Consider the following 21,526-nt stretch of genomic DNA (forward strand, 5'->3'; position numbering starts at 1 on the left):
ACAGAATATTAGAGGACAAACAGCTGACAGTTTAGTGCCTTACTAAATATCCACAATAAAAAGCTCATTTACAGGATCATCAATCTGTTTGAAATGTTTCTTATTTCCTGTTTTTGTGTTGTACCAAGTAAAGTTGATCATTTGTATGTTTATGTTACTCAGGCAGAAATAAATGTATCTGCAGTATCACCTGTTATGTCCAATAAAAAAGGATCATAAATAATAATAGAAGCTTTCATTTGATCTTTATTGTCAGATTCAGAAAAATGGCACTCTAATAATAAGCTGAACATTATTAATAGTTCTATTGTTTATTCACACACAGTTTAGCGCAGGGTCAGTTTCTCATTTCTACAACCTTCACACAACTCAACTTTGAATGAAAAGTCACATTTTGATATAAATCATCAACATTAATAGTTATATTTGGAAAATGTGCTTTGGACAAAAAGCAAGTGTTTTCTTCTCCAGGAAGAAAACAGTGAAACACGTGTGTCGGTTAACTTTCTGCACACAAAGTGAATACAGACGTCCGTTTGTCTTCTTCTGCTGTGACGATCAGCGGGTCAGAGGTCAGAGGTCAGATCAGGTATGTGACGAGGAGCTGAGAAAGGAAACCAAGAAGAAAGTCAAAAGCTCACAGCTCAACATCCAAACACAGACTGCACACAGAGCTGCAAGCATGGAGGAGAAACCATCACATCTACAGATCCAGGTACAGTTCTCCACTTTACTTTATCACAGAAAAACTCAAATTTTTCTCTTTTTCACTTCATTTGAAAGATGAAGAAAACATCTGGACTCCTGCTGTCAAACTTCATCCAAACTAACAGCTGTTCTCTATTTCCATCATGCTGAACATGCAGGTTTGGAAAAACTAAATCTTTCTCCAAATGTCACCAAACAAGACTTTTACAGTCCGTTAAGAAACTCTTATTATCAGAAATAAACATGTGTCTGATTTTACAGTCCTGAACATTTTCACATGTTGGAAAATCAAACTTTATTTGTGTCGCAGCTTTACAATCCACATTTATGTTGAAATCTGAACCGTATATTTGCTTCTTTATTTCAGGGATTTTTGTATATTTGCTGCTTTTATGTTGTTCTTTTAATATCTGGATGTCTCTGCTTCTGATTGGACATTTATCTCCAATCAAAAAGACAAATCACATCTGTTTCTGCTCTTATAATAATAATAATAATAATAATAATAATAATAATAATAATAATAATAATAATGTCTTTAAATGGTAAATGTATAACTGTTTCATGGCAGTCTTCTACATTTTGCAGAACATATTTTTACTGTGTGAGTGTTTGAAACATTGGAAATGATCTGAAGACGTAATTTGGACTGTGTTTTTTTTTCATTGATTTATTTCTATTGTTACTGTTATCAAAATGATAATTACACGGAACACAGTGATAACGGTAAATGAAAATCAATCAATGACTACAGGAGTAAATATTGACATGTTTACCATAAGATGGTGTTTGTTTGCCGGCGGTCATGAAGCCTCTATACCTGTCCGCGGAGGGCCGAACCCACGAGAGGAGCCACGAGCCAAAGGACCCTATTGGCTCTCTCTGCCTCGCTGTCTGGCTGCAGGTTTCTGCTCAGATTCTCCCTCTTGCAGGACGGACCATGACAACAAGGAACAAACCGTTTCTGATTCATGGATCCATTAGTTTTATTGATCATACAAGTGTCGAGTCTATGAAACGTTAGAAAGTCATGAAAAAGGCCGTCAGTCGTTCTCAGAGTCGACAGTTATGTTTATTTAGTCTGAGTAAAGTCCAGAAGAGATTCAACCGACACCAGAGGTGGAAGAAGTACTCAGATCCTTTACTTCACTACACAATACTGCATGTACAAATACTCCATTACAAGTAAAAGTCCTGCATTAAAACCCTCCTACAGTAAAAGTATTCATTCATTAATTACTGCAATACTTTAACTACATCAAGCTCATAATACTTATGTACTTTTACTGCAATACTTTAACTACATCAAGCTCATAATACTTATGTACTTTTACTGCAATACTTTAACTACATCAAGCTCATAATACTTATGTACTTTCACTGCAATACTTTAACTACATCAAGGTCATAATACTTATGTACTTTTACTGCAGTACTTTAACTACATCAAGCTCATAATACTTATGTACTTTTACTGCAATACTTTAACTACATCAAGCTCATAATACTTATGTACTTTTACTGCAATACTTTAACTACATCAAGCTCATAATACTTATGTACTTTTACTGCAGTACTTTAACTACATCAAGCTCATAATACTTATGTACTTTTACTGCAGTACTTTAACTACATCAAGCTCATAATACTTATGTACTTTTACTGCAATACTTTAACTACATCAAGCTCATAATACTTATGTACTTTTACTGCAATACTTTAACTACATCAAGCTCATAATACTTATGTACTTTTACTGCAATACTTTAACTACATCAAGCTCATAATACTTATGTACTTTTACTGCAATACTTTAACTACATCAAGGTCATAATACTTATGTACTTTTACTGCAGTACTTTAACTACATCAAGCTCATAATACTTATGTACTTTTACTGCAATACTTTAACTACATCAAGCTCATAATACTTATGTACTTTTACTGCAATACTTTAACTACATCAAGCTCATAATACTTATGTACTTTTACTGCAGTACTTTAACTACATCAAGCTCATAATACTTATGTACTTTTACTGCAGTACTTTAACTACATCAAGCTCATAATACTTATGTACTTTTACTGTAATACTTTAACTACATCAAGCTCATAATACTTATGTACTTTTACTGCAATACTTTAACTACATCAAGCTCATAATACTTATGTACTTTTACTGCAATACTTTAACTACATCAAGCTCATAATACTTATGTACTTTTACTGCAATACTTTAACTACATCAAGCTCATAATACTTATGTACTTTTACTGCAATACTTTAACTACATCAAGCTCATAATACTTATGTACTTTTACTGCAGGAGGGTTTTTCATGCAGGACTTTTAATAATGAGACTAAACTCGTTATAATCTTTAAAACATTTTCATTATAATCCAAATCTGTAGATATATTCTGTACATGTTTATCAATATTTGTCGTTCATAATAAATATGAATACAAAGTTTTATCTTCTTTATTATAATTAATAGTTGTAGAGATATTTCAGTCTGGACCGACACTGAATAACTTTGTTAAAAAATATATTTTTATTTGTGTTAGAAGGTTTGAATGTCTGTTATGTAACTACGTGACGTCTTTTACTGTTTTCATGTTTTATTTTAGGTTTTTTTGTCTTTTTTCATCTTGTTTTTTTTTTACTTTTTCTGAAAGTTAAAATGTTTTTTTGAATAAATGAGAATCATTAGTGATGCTGCAGATGATTTTCTATGAAGATTGTATTTAGCATTAAATAGACAGTTGTTACATCAGATATATGATCAACGAGGGAATTTCATTTCAAGATGTTTTTAACTTCAGGATTCTTTACTACAAGACTGAAGCAATGATGTGCAGCGTTCACATGTTGACATTTTGTCCAGCAGATGGCAGCAGCAGCTCTATAAATTAAGGTCCTGCTGTTTTTATGACTTCATAGACTGTAAAAATGACTTCAGCTCCTTATTTAGACTGTTGCCTGTTGTAGCTTTAGGTGATGTGGGTGAAATGAGTATTTAGTCGTCTCTACATATTATTTTTGTCATTCTTGTCTCTGTAGGTCTGTGATAGCGTACCGGGACACCAGGCAACACTTCTCCTTGACAGACCAGCTAGTCAGAGGCAGCTCGCTGCAGGGGCAGGTTTGAACAGTACGACGGGGCGTTTCCTGAAGATGCACTGAGCAACGGCACGAAGGCCGATCCGACGCTCGATGGAAGCGAGCTGAAGACAGCTGAGTCTCATCATCAAAGCCTGTCGTGGTGCTGTGGACCTTTTCATCTCCACACCCATGACCCATGACCACGGTGGAAGCTGAGAGCTGCTTCTCAACCTTGAAGAGGATTCAAACCTTTCTCAGAAACACCCGGGAGAGGCTGAATGCATATTTGGTCGTAGCGTCAGTGGAAAAGAGACTCGGCCGACCGACTTGAGCCAGAAAGTCATTGAGAAGAACAAACTTTATGTTCAAGAAGTGTTCAGGCAGCATTACAGTGTTGTGTTGTTTTTAGATTTGTTTACTTTTTCTTTTCTTTTTTTGCTGAGCCATGAAGTGCTGCTTCAGTTTGTCCCCCCATATTTCTATCACCAGCTGCCACTGTATGGAATTCAACACACGAGCCGATCAATAACACTGATGTTCGTACTGTAATGTACAGAACACAAAAATAACTCCACCAGAGATCGGCTGACGGTTTATTGGTCGACAAGTGAGGCTGCTTTCAGTCTTCATGGATCTTTGATTAGCAAACTCCTGATGTGTTTTTAAAGGAAATATCTTTTTAATATGACTGTCAGCTCTTAAATTTATATCTTTGTTGTCTTCATTGTTTTTTTTCCTGTTGGTTCGGTTAATATCGTTTTATTATATTGTTATCATACGTTTTATTTATTATTTACATTTTTATTGTTGGTCTAACATTGAAATGAAGTTGAAATAATGCAGAAATGTCCTCACTACGACGGTTTAAGGCTAAAATGAAATATAAGCTGATACACACAAAAGAAAAGATATTTAAGATTTGAAAGTGTCTCTGAATATAAAAGATGAAGTCCCAAACTCTAGGTAGTGACACGTTCAGGAAAACATCTATATGTAGTATTATTGATTTGCAAACATGGAGGGTTTAAATGTTGCAAAGAGAAAATGCAGTCGGCTGTTACACTGGCGCCCCCCGGAGGCCATAATGTCCATTACACACCAGTAAACTTTAATGGGTCAGAAATGGTCTTCTGCCATGTTAGCAGCTCAACACAAGTTGCTGACAAAACTCCAAACAAACTCCACATTAGTAGAAAATGTTTAATTAATTAACGAGCTGTTCTACTGAATCATTCAACCAACTGCACTGAAGCTTTAATACGATTTGCTGTTGTCATTGTGGAGTAACAGCGTCTGATGTCCTGCTGCCATCTGGTGGCAGAAAACTGAACTGCAGCCTGCAAATATTCAAATAGAATAAAACTTTATTGACAGTAAATTCTTTTCACATAATGTGAGATTTAAAAAAATCTTATTTTTTCACCTTTTATTGAGAGTTTTGTTATTTATTATGTTAATTCCTGTCAGGTTTAATATATAAATAAAATTGATCTCATTTAAAGAAACAAGAGAAAGTGAGAAAACAAATTTAACATGTGAGGAAGATGATTTTACATTTTTATTAAAAATAAAAAAGAACAGAAAGAGGCTATGTTCTGTTTATTTATTTTACTTTATAAAAATATTTGTGTTATTTTATTTCTGTTTGTTTTACTCTTTAATCTATTTTTTACATTTTTATTATCAAAAACTTTTTTTTGACCAAAAAGAGAAGAAGTCAATAAAAACATGTTATTTGTGTTTAATCAGGAGGAGAAAAAGTACAATATGTTTATAAAAATAAATAAAATAAAATAAAAGTGGATAATAATTAAACGTTTACACACAAATAAACATGTTTTTCTCTTTTTGTCGACAGAAAATCTCTAATTTTAATATCTCTAATTTAGGTTTATTTCAGTTTTGAAGACTTTTATTAAATAATAAATGTGTAAATATAGTGGAGACAAATAAAAAGATCAAATAGTGATTTAAAAAAGCTTCAGCAGTTTAAAATGTGTCTCAGCTCTGCTTGTAGTTCCTGCTCGTGTCCACCAGGTGGCGCCATTTGAGCAGAAACAGCAGCTGACAGATGAAACTCACTCAGTGGACTTTGTTACTGTTTGAAGGTTCTTATGTGTTTTATTTCACATCGTTTAATATCAATAAACTAACATCTACAGTTGTTCTAATATAAATAATGTCAGGAACTACAGGACACAAACACACACTGTTGTTTCTTTGCTTTTTATCAACATTTAATAATCGATCAAGCTGTTTGATTATGTGGCTCCTCTTGTTTCACTCTTTGTTCTCTTTGTTTATCAAACATTTCAATAAAGTTCTGAGAAAAAACAACAGCGAGTGACGTCATCACGTTTCTGACGGGATCGATCACAACGTGTCAGTAAGTTGTGACGGATCGATCGATCGATCGATCGGCTTCAGCGACTCCTGGATGAGTTCTGACCTCAGATCAGATGTGTTTCATGTTCCTGCAGATCAGGAAATGTTGATAATAAATCTATAAAACACACATTAGTGCTAAAATAATGCAGTAAATGTGTCATAATGTCAGTGTGAATATCTTATATATACTTATACTAATCTGTGTTCATTAAACTGACAGCATGCAGTTTATCTTTTCACCACCAGAGGGCGCCAAAGCTTTATCAATGAAGAGTAATACTCCACCTTTAATGCACATATTAGACACATTCTAACTGTCCTGATCAATAATCAATCATTATTCCTGCAGTTATGATAAGTGAGTCACATGTGATAATAATAAAGATAAAGATGTGTCGAGGCTCCTCAATGATCCTGTTAAAAGTCACTTTGATCACAGTCTGATTCTTCTGAGCTGACTGACTGCAAGGACTACAACTACCCATGATGCCCTGCTCACTGAATCAGCCAATAGCAGGCCTCCAAAGGTAACGTGTCAGCGCTGAGGTCATCAGTGCGCAGACTCAGAGCTGTTTCACAACAACACTGCTGCTGTTTCCTGTTAAATATCAGACTGGAATTATTACATGAAAAATATCAACTGGTAAAAAGTCTGAACTGTAAATAAATGAGAAACAGCTTCAGCTTCTTTTGAACTTTCATCCTGTAAAATTCTTCCTTGTTGTTTTCTGCTCAACCTGAAACTAGTTAATAATATGATGCCAAACTTCAGCCCTTCCTTTAAAGATACTATTTAAGAAAATGACTCTTATTCAATTGTTTTATGGAAACATTTCACATCCTCAAGTGTAAATTTACTAACAAAAAACAATATTTGCTGTAATTATAAAGCAGATGGAACATTATATAAACACTATCTCAACCTTCTTAAAGAAGAAACCCGTCAAAAGCATTAAAATCTGTAATATTGATCTTTATCTACATTCATCTCCTTTCTAACTGATGACTTGATTTATTTTGGCTCTTTTTTCTTTCTTTTTTCACTTGTTAGATTCTCCTTGTGACTGGTTTTCTGGATTCATGTTTCACATTTGAGGCTCAGATCTACAATTGTAGGACCAAGAACTTGAAACTTGTCACCAGCTGCTTTTGTCTTTGCTGTGAGCAGTTTGACTAAAGAATGATGTTTGTTTTTAGAGGCTCAAAGAAGGAAGTTGGATCCTCTGGAAATGCTGTTTCATCTGGACTCTAAGATTTCAATCTCAGGTCTCATTATTATTATTATTGTCAGGTCTCAGCTGCTCAGAACTCAAACACTTCCAGAAATGACATCGATAACCAGCAGATGTCATATTGTTGGAACTTTTTTCATGTTTCATTGGTCAAATAATGATTGTTCCAACATGCTCATGAAGACTTAAAGCTTGGTGATGTTTGATCTTTTTCTGAGGGTCAACAAATCCCATGAAAAGACCAAAACCAAGAATGAATGAGTTGTGCTACTCAGTATTGTCTGTGTAGCTGAAGCCTCATATATCTTATTCCTCTGTTGTTGTCCAGAAACTATTAAAAACACAGCAATGAGCCACAGTGTTGCACTGGGTGACATGTTCCTTCATTCCAGTGAAAATGGCCTCTGTAGTTCATGTTGAGTCACTGTCCTGCTGCTGTAAATACTCACTAGAGCACCAAATCCACATCTGGAAGTTACGGCAGCGCGTTGCTGCCACCATGACAAAAAAACTGCTCAGTTTCTCCACATAAGCAGAAAACTTTCTCCTCTTTTTCATCCTGTTTCTAGCTGTCTGTCATTATTCATAACATGAGGTCCAGTTGTAGTTTTGACTAATAATTTCATAATGAATCATTTCTTCATGAGCTCTTTTTGAACAGCAGAGGAGACATCAGCACATAAAGATAACACACATCACTTGCAGAACCAGTTGTTTTTCTCATCATAACCAGTAACTTTCTTCTTCTAATGAAAAGCTTTTCTCTCGTATCCACAAACTCAGCAAATATTTCTTTCTCATGGTGGCAGCGATACACTCCCATAGAAAATAGTCCCAAACTAATCCCATATATATTCCTGTTTGAATAACATTTGCTTCAAACTACAAAATCCTGTTGTTTCAGGAAATCATTCAGCTTTTTTAAAACATTTTCAGTGGGAACAAATGGGATAGGAGGTCGGGTAGGGAGGTTGTAAAGTATTGAGAAATGATCATTCATTCATTTGACAGGATTTGTTGACACTAATACAAACATATGGTATTGTCAGCCACACACACACAGCTGAGCTCCTATAAGCATGCATGAATGAGCGCAGTCCTTGTTGTATTTGTGCTGGCAGCTGCTCCTGGCCGGGATCTCAGAGCCTTTATACACATGTAGAGAAACGCTCATTTACAACAGCTGTCCACAGGAGGCTTTTTTACAAAGTTAAAAAGGAAGAAAATCAAACTCCAGGTGTGTCTATACAGGGGTGTTAGGTGTGAGAGCAGTGTTGTTTCTCTTTCAGCCATGATTTAACACCTCTGTTGAAAACATTAACATTGTGTTGCATTTTCAGCTCCATAGTTTTGCTCCTTTAACAGAAAAGACTGATTGTCCAGATGAGGTTTTGTGCAATGTGACAGTTAGTGTTTGTTGAGGCTCGTGTGCTGACTCTGCTGGAGTGCTGCTGTCTTCTAACAAACTGTGTGAGGAAGTAGTTGCTAACCGACCAATCAGAGCTCAAACAGCAGTCAAACTATATTTATACTAAACTTATATTGATATACATGTTTATATGTGGGGATTTCACAGAGCTTCAGTTACAAATGAGAGAATCAAAGTAAATACAGTTGTCATTTCAGTTTGATGCCAGTTAAATGTTCCATCTCTGTAACAGGATGTGATGATCAATGGTGTCAAATGCAGCACTAAGATCTAACAAGACGAGTACAGAGAGAAGCTCTTTGTCTGATGCAGTCAGCAGATCATCAGTAACTTTCAGCAGCTCTAAATCCCGACTGAAACCTGCAGTTAGTTCAACACAATGTTCAGTGATGGAGACGTTAACATGATGGAAAATGATGCCTGGTTTTATTATCTACTACAGTAATTCTCACTGGAAATGATGGATACAGGAGATTTGATGAGCTAAATGGACGAGACGCAGCGGATCAATTGATCGGGGTCTTTTCATGCTGATAGTGAGGACAGTGAGACAGAACGGATCCTACAGTCTGAGAGGCAGTTATGTAGGTTTCATCAGTCTAGAGACGACACACACAAACCACACAGCCTCGGTTCTTAGAGGATTAGATATTTCTTAAATCAACAACCATCCATATCTGACATTTATGGTAGAAAGAACAATATTTAGCAAAGTGTAGGATGAAGTAAGGAATAGTGGAGAATAACAAGTAGCCGTACAAATATGTTGTATTTTTTATACTGAATTTCAAAATTCAGTGAAAAATTCACTGAATTTCAAAGAATTGCAAAAATGTTTTATTAATCTCTCTTTTTAATGACAGAAAGCAACTGCTGACAGAAAATTAAGATAGACGTTCATATAATATTTTATATATATATATATACACACATATATTTATATTTATATTTACAACTTTAGTGGATTCTAGAAATACAAAATACTTCAAACCTACAAATATCACATATTTCTTGGTGTTTTTATGGCACATTTTTGCTCAAATGCAACAAAAACAAACTCCTGGGTGATGGAAGTGATTTCTGATTGATTCGTTACCAGAAGATCAATCTTCCAAATCATAGTGTAAAATATTCAAGCAGTTTAGGGTTAATATGATGTTTATAATTATATCCACCATAATTACTGTTCCACATGTGACAATAACCTGTCAGTAAGTGAAGATACTGAGCAGGTGACAGAATAAAGTGCTGCGGGTCACTGTGACGTCACACCTCTCTCTTCCCACCTATTTCCTGCCTACATTTACTTTCTCTTTCTCTGACATGATGGCGCAGATTCTTTTCTCCATCTAAAGGTAATGTAACCGACAGTTTCAGTGTTTGACTGTTTAATGGCTGTTTGTTCATGTTGTTAGTGCTAACTGCTGTTAGCTTAGCTCCTCTAGAAACAGCAGAGCTTTGATAACAGTCCACTCAGGACGTTTATCCGACATTATTTAAACCGCAGCAGAAACCATCAGTGCGTCTCATTAAGAGACACAGCAGCGTAACTTCATTGATGATTAAACCTCCAGACACACAGACAGGACCTGATGTTAATTCATGTTAAATAGTGTAAATTAGTGTTATGTTAATGAATGTTAATTAGTGTTAATGAATGTTGTGAGTTCTTCTACACACAGTCCAGGTTCAGACAGGGAGACTGTTTGGAGTAAAGCAGCGTCCTCCTGATCAATCCTGAGCTCCATCACAGCTGTCTGATCATTTAAAGTTTCATTCTGTTTCTCTGTCCTGTCAACTTTATAACTACAGTTTCTAGTTTTACTGTTTAAATGTCCCACGATATCTGCTGCAGTGACGTCACATGGAAACCTTTAGTTCCTGAAAGCAGCATCTCTAATCTTTAAAGTAAATCATTAAAGAAACTCTCACACATCAATACAACACATAGTAAAGCTGGAGAGCAGTAAAGTCTACTTTTTACTCCACTACATGTTTTCCAGCTATGATTCAGATTTTAAATGAAAAGAAATGATCGTCTATAAAATATGATAAAGTGTGAAATTATCCTCAGACATCAGTGTCTTCAGTATAACATCACAGCAACAACAACAACAATATAAACAGATACATCAATCAAATACACATCTACATTATAAAAGTGCACATATAGAGTAACACTCACTGTTATTGATTAAACTACCAAAAAGTCCACTGATCACTTTATTAGGAACACCTGTACAATCTAATGCAATCCAATACAACAGCTCTGCCATCAGTTCTACTTTTACAAAGCTTCTACATTTTCAGTACTTCAGTAATTCTACTTTGTTTATTATTGAGGACGTAGTTGCTGCTGGTGTACATACACTTTTTAATATAATGCATGTCGGATGACATTTACTGTGACTTATCAGATATTTCTTGCTGCACAGTGTTAGAATCCCTGCTAATGAATTAATTAATGAAGTTTCCTCTCAGATTCAGTCAGTGGATGTAAATCCTCCTCCATGCATCATGTGTGCTGCTCTTCACTTCACTGCAGCTTCATGACGCCATCTAGTGGACTGATAGTAGAAGTACAGCAGCTGATGGCAGCTTTCTCTGCGTCACACTGCTGTCTGGCTGCATTCACACTGATATATAACAGAAAATAACAGCCAATCACAGGAGGAGCAGCTGATATTTAGGGTTTGACAGGAGAAATGATGTAAAGGATGATTTGTGTTTCCTCTCCAGATGAAGGTAGAAAGTGTGTGTGACTGATGTGGATGTGACTTCAGCAGCATGGATCAGTGTGAGGACAGAGAGGAGGGAGTCCCTCCCTCTAAAAGCTCTCTGTGTGGGGAACATGACAGCCAGACCAAAGCTCAGAGGTGAGATGAGGATCTCTAACTGTCCATCACTGTTCTCCACCATCATTATTCACACTCACTGTCACATCTGACACTCAACTACTGAATAATAACTCACAATAACTCAGAATGAACGACTGACTTTACAGTGTTTCTCTAAACTTGTGGCTGGTTTTATATCCAACATTAATCTGGAACTCAGAATATCTGTTGCTGATTGAAGTAAGAAGAGTTTAACCAACTCTCTGCAGAAACGTTTGGGACATGACTAGTGTCTTCTAGAGGTTTCTGACTCTGTCCTGCTAAACTTTGGGTCTGATGACCATAATGCCCCTGAGGAATATTTCACAGTGTGTGAATTGTTGCTTAAACAAGACAAAAGAAACTTCAGAACTTGTTTACAGATCATAGTTGATTCAAGAGGATTGATGATCTGTCAAAGCAAGTCTATGATTTCATGCTGAGTCTCAGAATGACTCAAAAGGAATTTGATGATTTTAAAATTTCATGTAAAACTTGGTCCGAGAACTGTAAAGAAACAGTTTATAAACATCATAATATTGTTGTAGATGGCGTTAAAGAGTCTGGGAGAGAAAAGGTGTTGAATCTGAAGAAAAAGTGAGAAAATTAAAGCTGCAAACATGTAAAGTTTGGTGCAGACTGGAGCAACTTCCTCTGTCATGGTGAAACATCATTATTATTGATGAGAGTTTGACTTGGAGAGATCAAACTGGGTTAGCAGAAAAATCAATAAATCTATTGGTATAATAAGGAGGGTTAATCATCTTGTCACCATAAACTGTCTTCTTACTCTTTATTACAGTCTAATTTATCTCTACCTGTCGTATTATAATATAGTTTGGACGAGTGCTTTTCCTACTAAACATTTTGTTATGATTGCAGCTCGATCAGAGTTACACATCTCATCTGCTCCTCTGTTTCAGAAACTGCAGATTCTTACTATTAATAACATCAATATTTTTCAAATATGTGTTTTTATTTATAAGATAAGATAAGACATTCTAGTGCTGTGAATTCATTCTTACTCATCGATCTTCAGATCTTCATCCTCCTAAATTTCTCACTTGCAGACGTCAATTATTGATAAGATTTCCCACCTGGTCAAAAACTGTTTCTCTTTAAAATGTTACAAAAGATGCTTTAAAGAACATTTAACTGCTTTTCTCTGTGTTTTATGTTGATCTATATCATAGTGACATGTATCATATACAGGTGTATAAACCACATTTTTTTGTTTTTATTTTGTTTTTTTATTGTTACGGTTGTTGTTGTTGTTATTATTATTATATATATTGTTATTATTAGTTTTCCATCACTTTTATATAGTCACAATATTTTCTGTAACATTGTGAAATTTTAACATTTCTTTAGGAGGAGGCTTTAAATAGACCTGCTGGTTTTCTGCCTCTCACTGCACTGTATATTATTTATTCTTTTTCATTTTTTTGTATTTTTTTTTAATTGTGAAAAAATAAAAAAAATAAATAAAAAATAACTTTCTGAGTGAACAAAGACCTCAACGACTGATTAGTCAACTAATCAATAAGATGAAGCATCTTTCATCAGATGACATGTTGATGAACAGGAGAACGTTTCTCATCCACTGTCTTCTTACTGATTTTCATTCTGCTTCTAAAACTTCAGCTGCTGACAGTCTGGTCAAAATTCATCTTTTTCAACTCTTTGATTTGTTAATTGTTTGTTTGTATCAGGATGCAGCAGCAGAGAGCAGACTCTCCTGAACCCAGCTGTGTGTCCATGAAGAGTGACTGCTCTATGGGTCGTCCTATCAACTTTAAAGACGTACAACCTGATGATGGAAGGTAAGAATATGAAACTGAAGTTTGTTATTATCTGACTCTCCTGAGAAGAGGAATCAATATATTGTTTCAGCAGTGACATCACAGTGTCCACTTGTGCAACAGTCACATGTCAAAGAGTTCAGTGTTATAAGACACCAACATGGTCACTATATCAATATGTGTGTGTAACTTTGAAAACATCACATCCAATAATCAGAGCAGCAGCTAACTTGGATGTGTCTGTCTGGAGCTTCAAAGATGGATCCTGCCTCAAATTATTCCATGTTGTTTTAATAACTATAGACCCATAAATATGTTGCCATGTTATCCAAAAATATTAGATGAAATATATATATGTGTGTGTATATATATATATATATATATAATCTAGATTCTAGTTCAGTTCTTTACAAACACCAGAATGGTTTCACTTCACTCCACTTCTACGACTCTGCTTCACTTGATAATGATGAATTTACTTTTAGTATTTTCAGAGACTTTTCAAAAGCTTTTGACACATTTAACCATCTTATTTTATTATAAAAGTTGCATAAATGTGGTTTTCATGATACCTTGTACAAATTATTAAAAATGCCATATGCCATATTCTATATTAATGATTTGTCTTATGTCTCAAAAATTTTTTCTCCTATAATGTTTGCAGATGACACAACTCGAGTTCTCTCATGTTGGTTGAACTGCCTGCGTTACATGGTTTAGACTAAATAAACTGTCTTTGTATATTAAAAAGTCAAAGTATCATTTAAATCTAAAGATTTATCTAAAGTCACAATTGAGTCTGTTGAGACGCCTCAAGTGTAAACTAAAAGATTCTATCGATTTGGAGAGATCAAACTGACAAATCAATAAATCTATCTTCTATCTGTTCTCTCCAATAGATTTATTGATTTGTCAGTTTGATCTCTCCAAATCGATAGAATCTTTTAGTTTACACTTGAGGCGTCTCAACAGATATAATAATGATATATAGTAATGATACATTACATATAGTAATGATAGTCACCACAAACTGCCTTCTTACTCTTTATTACAGTCTAATTTATCTCTACCTGTCATATTATAATATAGTTTGGACGAGTACTTTTCCTACTAAACATTTTGTTATGATTGCAGCTCGATCAGAGTTACACATCTCATCTGCTCCTCTGTTTCAGAAACTGCAGATTCTTACTATCAATAACATCAATATTTCTCAAATATGTGTTTTTATTTATAAGATTCTAGTGCAGTTAATATTTCTGAGCAGTTCAAGACTTTAAAGCAATTTCACACGTCCATTTTTACTCAACTCATCGATCTTCAGATCTTCATCCTCCTAAATTTCTCACTTGCAGACGTCAATTATTGATAAGATTTCCCACCTGGTCAAAAACTGTTTCTCTTTAAAATGTTACAAAAGATGCTTTAAAGAACATTTAACTGCTTTTCTCTGTGTTTTTATGTCGATCTCATAGTGACATGTATCATATACAAGTGTATAAACCACATTTTTCAGTTTTTATTTTGTTTTTTTATTGTTGTTGTTGTTGTTATATATATTGTTATTATTTATTTGCCATCACTTGTATGTAGTCAGAATATTTTTTGTAACATTGTGAAATTTTAACATTTCTTTAGGAGGAGGCTTTAAATAGACCTGCTGGTTTTCTGCCTCTCACTGCACTGTATATTATTTATTCTTTGTCAGTTTTTTGTATTTTTTTTAATATTGAAAAAAAAAATTAAAAGACAAACTTTCTGAGTTAACAAAGACCTCAACGACTGATTAGTCAACTAATCAATAAGATGAAGCATCTTTCATCAGATGACATGTTGATGAACAGGAGAACGTTTCTCATCCACTGTCTTCTTACTGATTTTCATTCTGCTTCTAAAACTTCAGCTGCTGACAGTCTGGTCAAAATTCATCTTTTTAAACTCTTTGATTTGTTAATTGTTTGTTTGTATCAGGATGCAGCAGCAGAGAGCAGACTCTCCTCAACCCAGCTGTGTGTCCATGAAGAGTGTCGACTCTATGGATCGTCCTATTAAGTTTAAAGATGGACAACCTGATGATGGAAGGTAAGAATATGAAACTGAAGTTTGTTATTATCTGACTCTCCTGAGAAGAGGAATCAATATATTGTTTCAGCAGTGACATCACAGTGTCCACCTGTGCAACAGTCACATGTCAAAGAGTTCAGTGTTATAAGACACCAACATGGTCACTATATCAATATGTGTGTTTAACTATGAAAACATCACATCCAATAATCAGAGCAGCAGCTAACTTGGATGTGTCTGTCTGGAGCTTCAAAGATGGATCCTGCTGAGCAAAGGTCAGAATATTGATCTCAGGATTGATAAACTGACTGAACAGATTGATAATTGACAGAAAGGATTGTTAAACACAAGAATGTTTTATATTTATGGAAGATGAGAAAAATTCTAAAATGTCTCATTAAAGACAAATCAAAGAGAGAAAGAAAATGAGATACAATGCACGCTATATATACGTGTTTCCTTTTCATGTAAGTGTTTACTGTGTCATAATTAATTGAAAAACCTTTGGTAAAGAGACAATGAAGGTTTCTCAGGCTGCATTAAAATCAAACCAGAACACAGAAAACAAAGTGAAAAGGTGTTTTACATTTCAGTGTTTGTTGTCTTGTCTGTTCTTTCATGCAGCACAATCCATCTCATTAAAACTGCAAACAGTCTCACAAATGGAACTAAACATACAGTCAGTAGTTCTGTCCCTCAGCCCACAGGAAACTGTTTTATTGTGAAAGGCTGTCTGTCATGTTTGACTTCACTTCGGCTGGTGTTGATAAGCTCCGCCCATGGCGCTGCCTCCAAGCTGTGATTGGACGGCTGATTATTTTTCAGTTTGACAGGAACATCTTCATCTCAGAAAGACTCAGCTCCCTCTCTCACAGAGCGTCTTATTCAGTGTTGGCAGGTGTTTGCTGCCCTCTGCAGGACAACACTGACATGTAACACACCTCCTCACTTTGTTTCTGTGCTCTGATTTATTGTTTTCTTTTTCACTTTATTTATTTCATCTTGTTCAATTTAACAGACAAAACATTTATATAATTACAATATTAATCCACCTGATCCCTGAACCCTCATGTACCGGCTCCATCAGGCACAGCTTATACCAGTTTAATTTCATACCTTATTTTTCTTTTTCCTCTTCTTCTCTCCTCTCTTCTAAACAAACAAACAAACAACACAAAACAAGAAGGGAAAATGAAGAAAAAAGGATCTTTTCCTTTTGTCTCTCACAGATCAAGAGGAAAATATGATAAATGACTCCATTCAAATCAGAAATGTTTTGAAAATTATTATCAGGATCTGTATGGATCAGATGGGAAATGAACAGGAGATTATTCTCATAATTTACAGGAAATCTTACTCTGCCAAAATTAAAAGATGATATTAAACAATTGATCGATGAAGACGTTACACAAAAAGAGGAAGCTGATGTCATAACATCTCTGAAAACACACAAAGCACCAGGGACAGTTTTTAAAACAATGTCTGGATCACCTTGTACCTCCTCTAACAGAGTCTGTACAGAGTAAAAGCTGCTTGATGTTGTGTTCATCCATCTGAAGGCTGAACTGGGATGTTTATAGTTCCATCTTTAGTTATTGAGGTTGGTACAGATTGTTACTGAGCCATAGAACTCCTGTAGAACATCCTCACTTCCTTCTTCTTCTGTTGACTCATCACCAAGTCGCCTGCCATCCTCTTTCATCACTGGAGGAATTTGAACTCATCAGTCACTCTGTTCTGAAAGATTTCTATTAAATTCTGGGATTTAAACTGATGATTAATCCTTCATGTCTTTGGTTTTAACTGCATGTTTTTGTCACTGATTATTATTAAGTTTGACAAGAGCATCTATGGGTCTTTAGCTTTAATAAGCTGTGTGCAGATTTGATTCATTAAATGTCCTTAAATGTGATGTTTTCTCCACAGATTTCAGCAGCAGAGCTCAGAGGTTCCCAGTGATCAGTCTGCACAGCAGCATCAAACACACCTGGACTCCATATTTATGGTGGGTACATGTACAAACACACCTCTACTATTAACTCCATCAACCACAGATGAAATACTAAAATACCATTCAGGTCCTAACAGTGTCCATGCTGCTCTGTTTAGACCAGCAGGCCTTCAGACTGACAGATGAATCACATGTTGTGTTTCTACCAGTTTAAATTAAATGTTCAGTTTATTTTCCTGTTCCAGCTGCTGGAGGAGAACATTGTCACTTTTGTGAAGAATGAGCTGAAGAAAGTCCAGAGGGGTCTGAGTCTAGATTACCCAGAATGCTTAGAGAGTCAGAGGGAGGATGAGGAGGTGTTGGACGGTGAGGAGGAAGAGCAGAGGAGGAGCAGCAGAGAGGCATTTCTGAAGATCACACTGCACTTCCTGAGGAGAATGAAGCAGGAGGAGCTGGCTGACCGTCTGCAGAGCAGTAAGAAGATTTTAACAGATTTAACATGATGGAGGCAACATGGGAGAGGTTTATATTTCAAACTCTGCTGCAAATATGATGCACACATCTGCATCAGATCAGAGGCTGTTTGTCCTCCACTGATGAGCTGAATAAAACTGATGGAGGAGGAAAAACTATACAGACACACTTACATGTTCAGATTTCTAGATTTTCTGTAGGATCCACTCACTGACTTCATTTGTTGTTCATTCAGGAACTCGTGCTGCAGAGTGTCGACATAAACTCAAGTCTAACCTGAAGGAGAAGTTCCAGTGTGTGTTTGAGGGGATTGCTAAAGCAGGAAACCCAACCCTTCTGAATCAGATCTACACAGAGCTCTACATCACAGAGGGAGGGACTGCAGAGGTCAATGATGAACATGAGGTCAGACAGATTGAAACAGCATCCAGGAAACCAGACAGACCAGAAACAACCATCAGACAAGAAAACATCTTTAAAGCCTCACCTGGAAGAGATGAACCAATCAGAACAGTGATGACAAAGGGAGTGGCTGGCATTGGGAAAACAGTCTTAACACAGAAGTTCACTCTGGACTGGGCTGAAGACAAAGCCAACCAGGACATACACTTCACATTTCCATTCACTTTCAGAGAGCTGAATGTGCTGAAAGAGAAAAAGTACAGCTTGGTGGAACTTGTTCATCACTTCTTTACTGAAACCAAAGAAGCAGGAATCTGCAGGTTTGAAGAGTTCCAGGTTGTGTTCATCTTTGACGGCCTGGATGAGTGTCGACTTCCTCTGGACTTCCACAACAATGAGATCCTGACCGATGTTACAGAGTCCACCTCAGTGGATGTGCTGCTGACAAACCTCATCAGGGGGGAACTGCTTCCCTCTTCTCGCCTCTGGATAACCACAAGACCTGCAGCAGCCAGTCAGATCCCTCCTGAGTGTGTCGGCATGGTAACAGAGGTCAGAGGGTTCACTAACCCACAGAAGGAGGAGTACTTCAGGAAGAGATTCAGAGATGAGGTGCAGGCTAGCACCATCATCTCCCACATCAAGACATCACGAAGCCTCCACATCATGTGCCACATCCCAGTCTTTTGCTGGATCACTGCTACAGTCCTGGAGCATGTGTTGAAAAGCAGAGAGGGAGGAGAGCTGCCCAAGACCCTGACTGAGATGTACATCCACTTCCTGGTGGTTCAGTCCAAACTGAAGAAAGTCAAGTATGATGGAGGAGCTCAGACAGATCCACACTGGAGTCCAGAGAGCAGGAAGATAATTGAGTCTCTGGGAAAACTGGCTTTTGAGCAGCTACAGAAAGGCAACCTGATCTTCTATGAATCAGACCTGACAGAGTGTGGCATCGATATCAGAGCAGCCTCAGTGTACTCAGGAGTGTTCACACAGATCTTTAAAGAGGAGAGTGGGCTGTACCAGGACAAGGTGTTCTGCTTCGTCCATCTGAGCGTTCAGGAGTTTCTGGCTGCTCTTCATGTCCATCAGACATTCATCAACTCTGGAGTCAATCTGCTGGCAGAAGAACAAACAACATCCTGGTGGCCTAAAGGGTTTGGAGGCAAATCAACACATTTCTACCAGAGTGCTGTGGACGAGGCCTTAAAGAGTCAGAATGGACACCTGGACTTGTTCCTCCGCTTCCTCCTGGGTCTTTCACTGCAGACCAATCAGACTCTCCTACAAGGTCTGCTGAAAAAAACAGGAAGTAGGTCACAGACCAATCAGGAAACAGTCAGGTACATCAAGAAGAAGCTCAGTGAGAATTTGTCTGCAGAGAGAAGCATCAATCTGCTCCACTGTCTGAATGAACTGAATGATCGTTCTCTAGTGGAGGAGATCCAACAGTACCTGAGATCAGGAAGTCTCTCCACAGATAAACTGTCTCCTGCTCAGTGGTCAGCTCTGGTCTTCATCTTACTGTCATCAGAAAAAGATCTGGATGTGTTTGACCTGAAGAAATACTCTGCTTCAGAGGAGGCTCTTCTGAGGCTGCTGCCAGTGATCAAAGCCTCCAACAAAGCTCTGTAAGTGCACAGATAGTTGCATTTATTTATTATTTTTTAAATACTCTGCTATTTTTCAACAGGAGGAAAAAATAAAGAACTTCCTACTTGTTTTTTTCAGTTTGTCTTCGAGATATTTTTCTAAACTATAAGGTTCAGCCTCTCTAATTTCAGGATTTCTGATTGGCAGAAGTTTTCCAACAGGATTTTATTTTTCACAGGGAACAAAAGCTGAGATAGAGAAACTGATCTTTGCTTTGATGTCATGCGATTTACATCATTACATGTCTGTTTATCACAGATTTTGTCATATTTAACTGTCAGGTCTCCAAGATGTTTAGAATAGAACAGCAAAGATTTTAACCAGAGCTGAGAAAAGAATTTATATCCAGCATCAGCAAGAGTCCAGAATCAGCATTTTAACAGATTATTTATCTTTTTGTTCATTACTGTCTCTCCAGGCTGAGTGGCTGTAACCTCTCAGAGAGAAGCTGTGCAGCTCTGTCCTCAGTTCTCAGCTCCCAATCCTCTAGTCTGAGAGAACTAGAGCTCAGTAACAACAACCTGCAGGATTCAGGACTGAAGCAGCTGTCTGCTGGACTGGAGAGTCCACACTGTACACTGGAAAATCTCAGGTCAGATCAAGTCACAGTTTGTCTTTGAGATATTTTTCTAAACTATAAGGTTCAGCCTCTCTAATGTCAGGATTTCTGATTGGCAGAAGTTTTCCACCAGGATTTTATTTTTCACAGGAAAGAAAATGTTTGAATTTTCTAGTTTATCTTTCTTTGATTCAGCTTCATATACTTTACAGCACACATATATGAACTCTGGCTGAGATAGAGAAACTGATCTTTGCTTTGATGTCATGCGATTTACATTATTACATGTCTGTTTATCACAGATTTTGTCATATTTAACTGTCAGGTCTCCAAGATGTTTAGAATAGAACAGCAAAGATTTTAACCAGAGCTGAGAAAAGAATTTATATCCAGCATCAGCAAGAGTCCAGAATCAGCATTTTAACAGATTATTTATCTTTTTGTTCATTACTGTCTCTCCAGGCTGAGTGGCTGTAACCTCTCAGAGAGAAGCTGTGCAGCTCTGTCCTCAGTTCTCAGCTCCCAATCCTCTAGTCTGAGAGAACTAGAGCTCAGTAACAACAACCTGCAGGATTCAGGACTGAAGCAGCTGTCTGCTGGACTGGAGAGTCCACACTGTACACTGGAAAATCTCAGGTCAGATCAAGTCACAGTTTGTCTTTGAGATATTTTTCTAAACTATAAGGTTCAGCCTCTCTAATGTCAGGATTTCTGATTGGCAGAAGTTTTCCACCAGGATTTTATTTTTCACAGGAAAGAAAATGTTTGAATTTTCTAGTTTATCTTTCTTTGATTCAGCTTCATATACTTTACAGCACACATATATGAACTCTGGCTGAGATAGAGAAACTGATCTTTGCTTTGATGTCATGCGATTTACATTAT

General features: G+C 36.5%; 1 protein-coding gene across 1 annotated transcript in view; it reads left to right on the top strand.

Moving 5' to 3' along the window:
• Positions 1–21,526, top strand: part of LOC122986521 (NACHT, LRR and PYD domains-containing protein 3-like) — a 69,520-nt gene that overhangs the window by 26,696 nt on the left and 21,298 nt on the right. Inside the window, exons 2-9 of the mRNA XM_044357840.1 lie at positions 11,600–11,728; positions 13,501–13,559; positions 15,329–15,388; positions 17,544–17,607; positions 17,799–18,027; positions 18,263–20,060; positions 20,501–20,674; positions 21,104–21,277. Coding sequence (XP_044213775.1) covers positions 11,648–11,728; positions 13,501–13,559; positions 15,329–15,388; positions 17,544–17,607; positions 17,799–18,027; positions 18,263–20,060; positions 20,501–20,674; positions 21,104–21,277 — 2,639 coding nt within the window. The 5' untranslated portion in view covers positions 11,600–11,647. The remainder of the gene's footprint in view (positions 1–11,599; positions 11,729–13,500; positions 13,560–15,328; positions 15,389–17,543; positions 17,608–17,798; positions 18,028–18,262; positions 20,061–20,500; positions 20,675–21,103; positions 21,278–21,526) is intronic.

This window comes from Thunnus albacares, chromosome 1, assembly GCF_914725855.1.
Source record: "Thunnus albacares chromosome 1, fThuAlb1.1, whole genome shotgun sequence".
Classification (NCBI taxonomy): Eukaryota; Metazoa; Chordata; class Actinopteri; order Scombriformes; family Scombridae; genus Thunnus; species Thunnus albacares.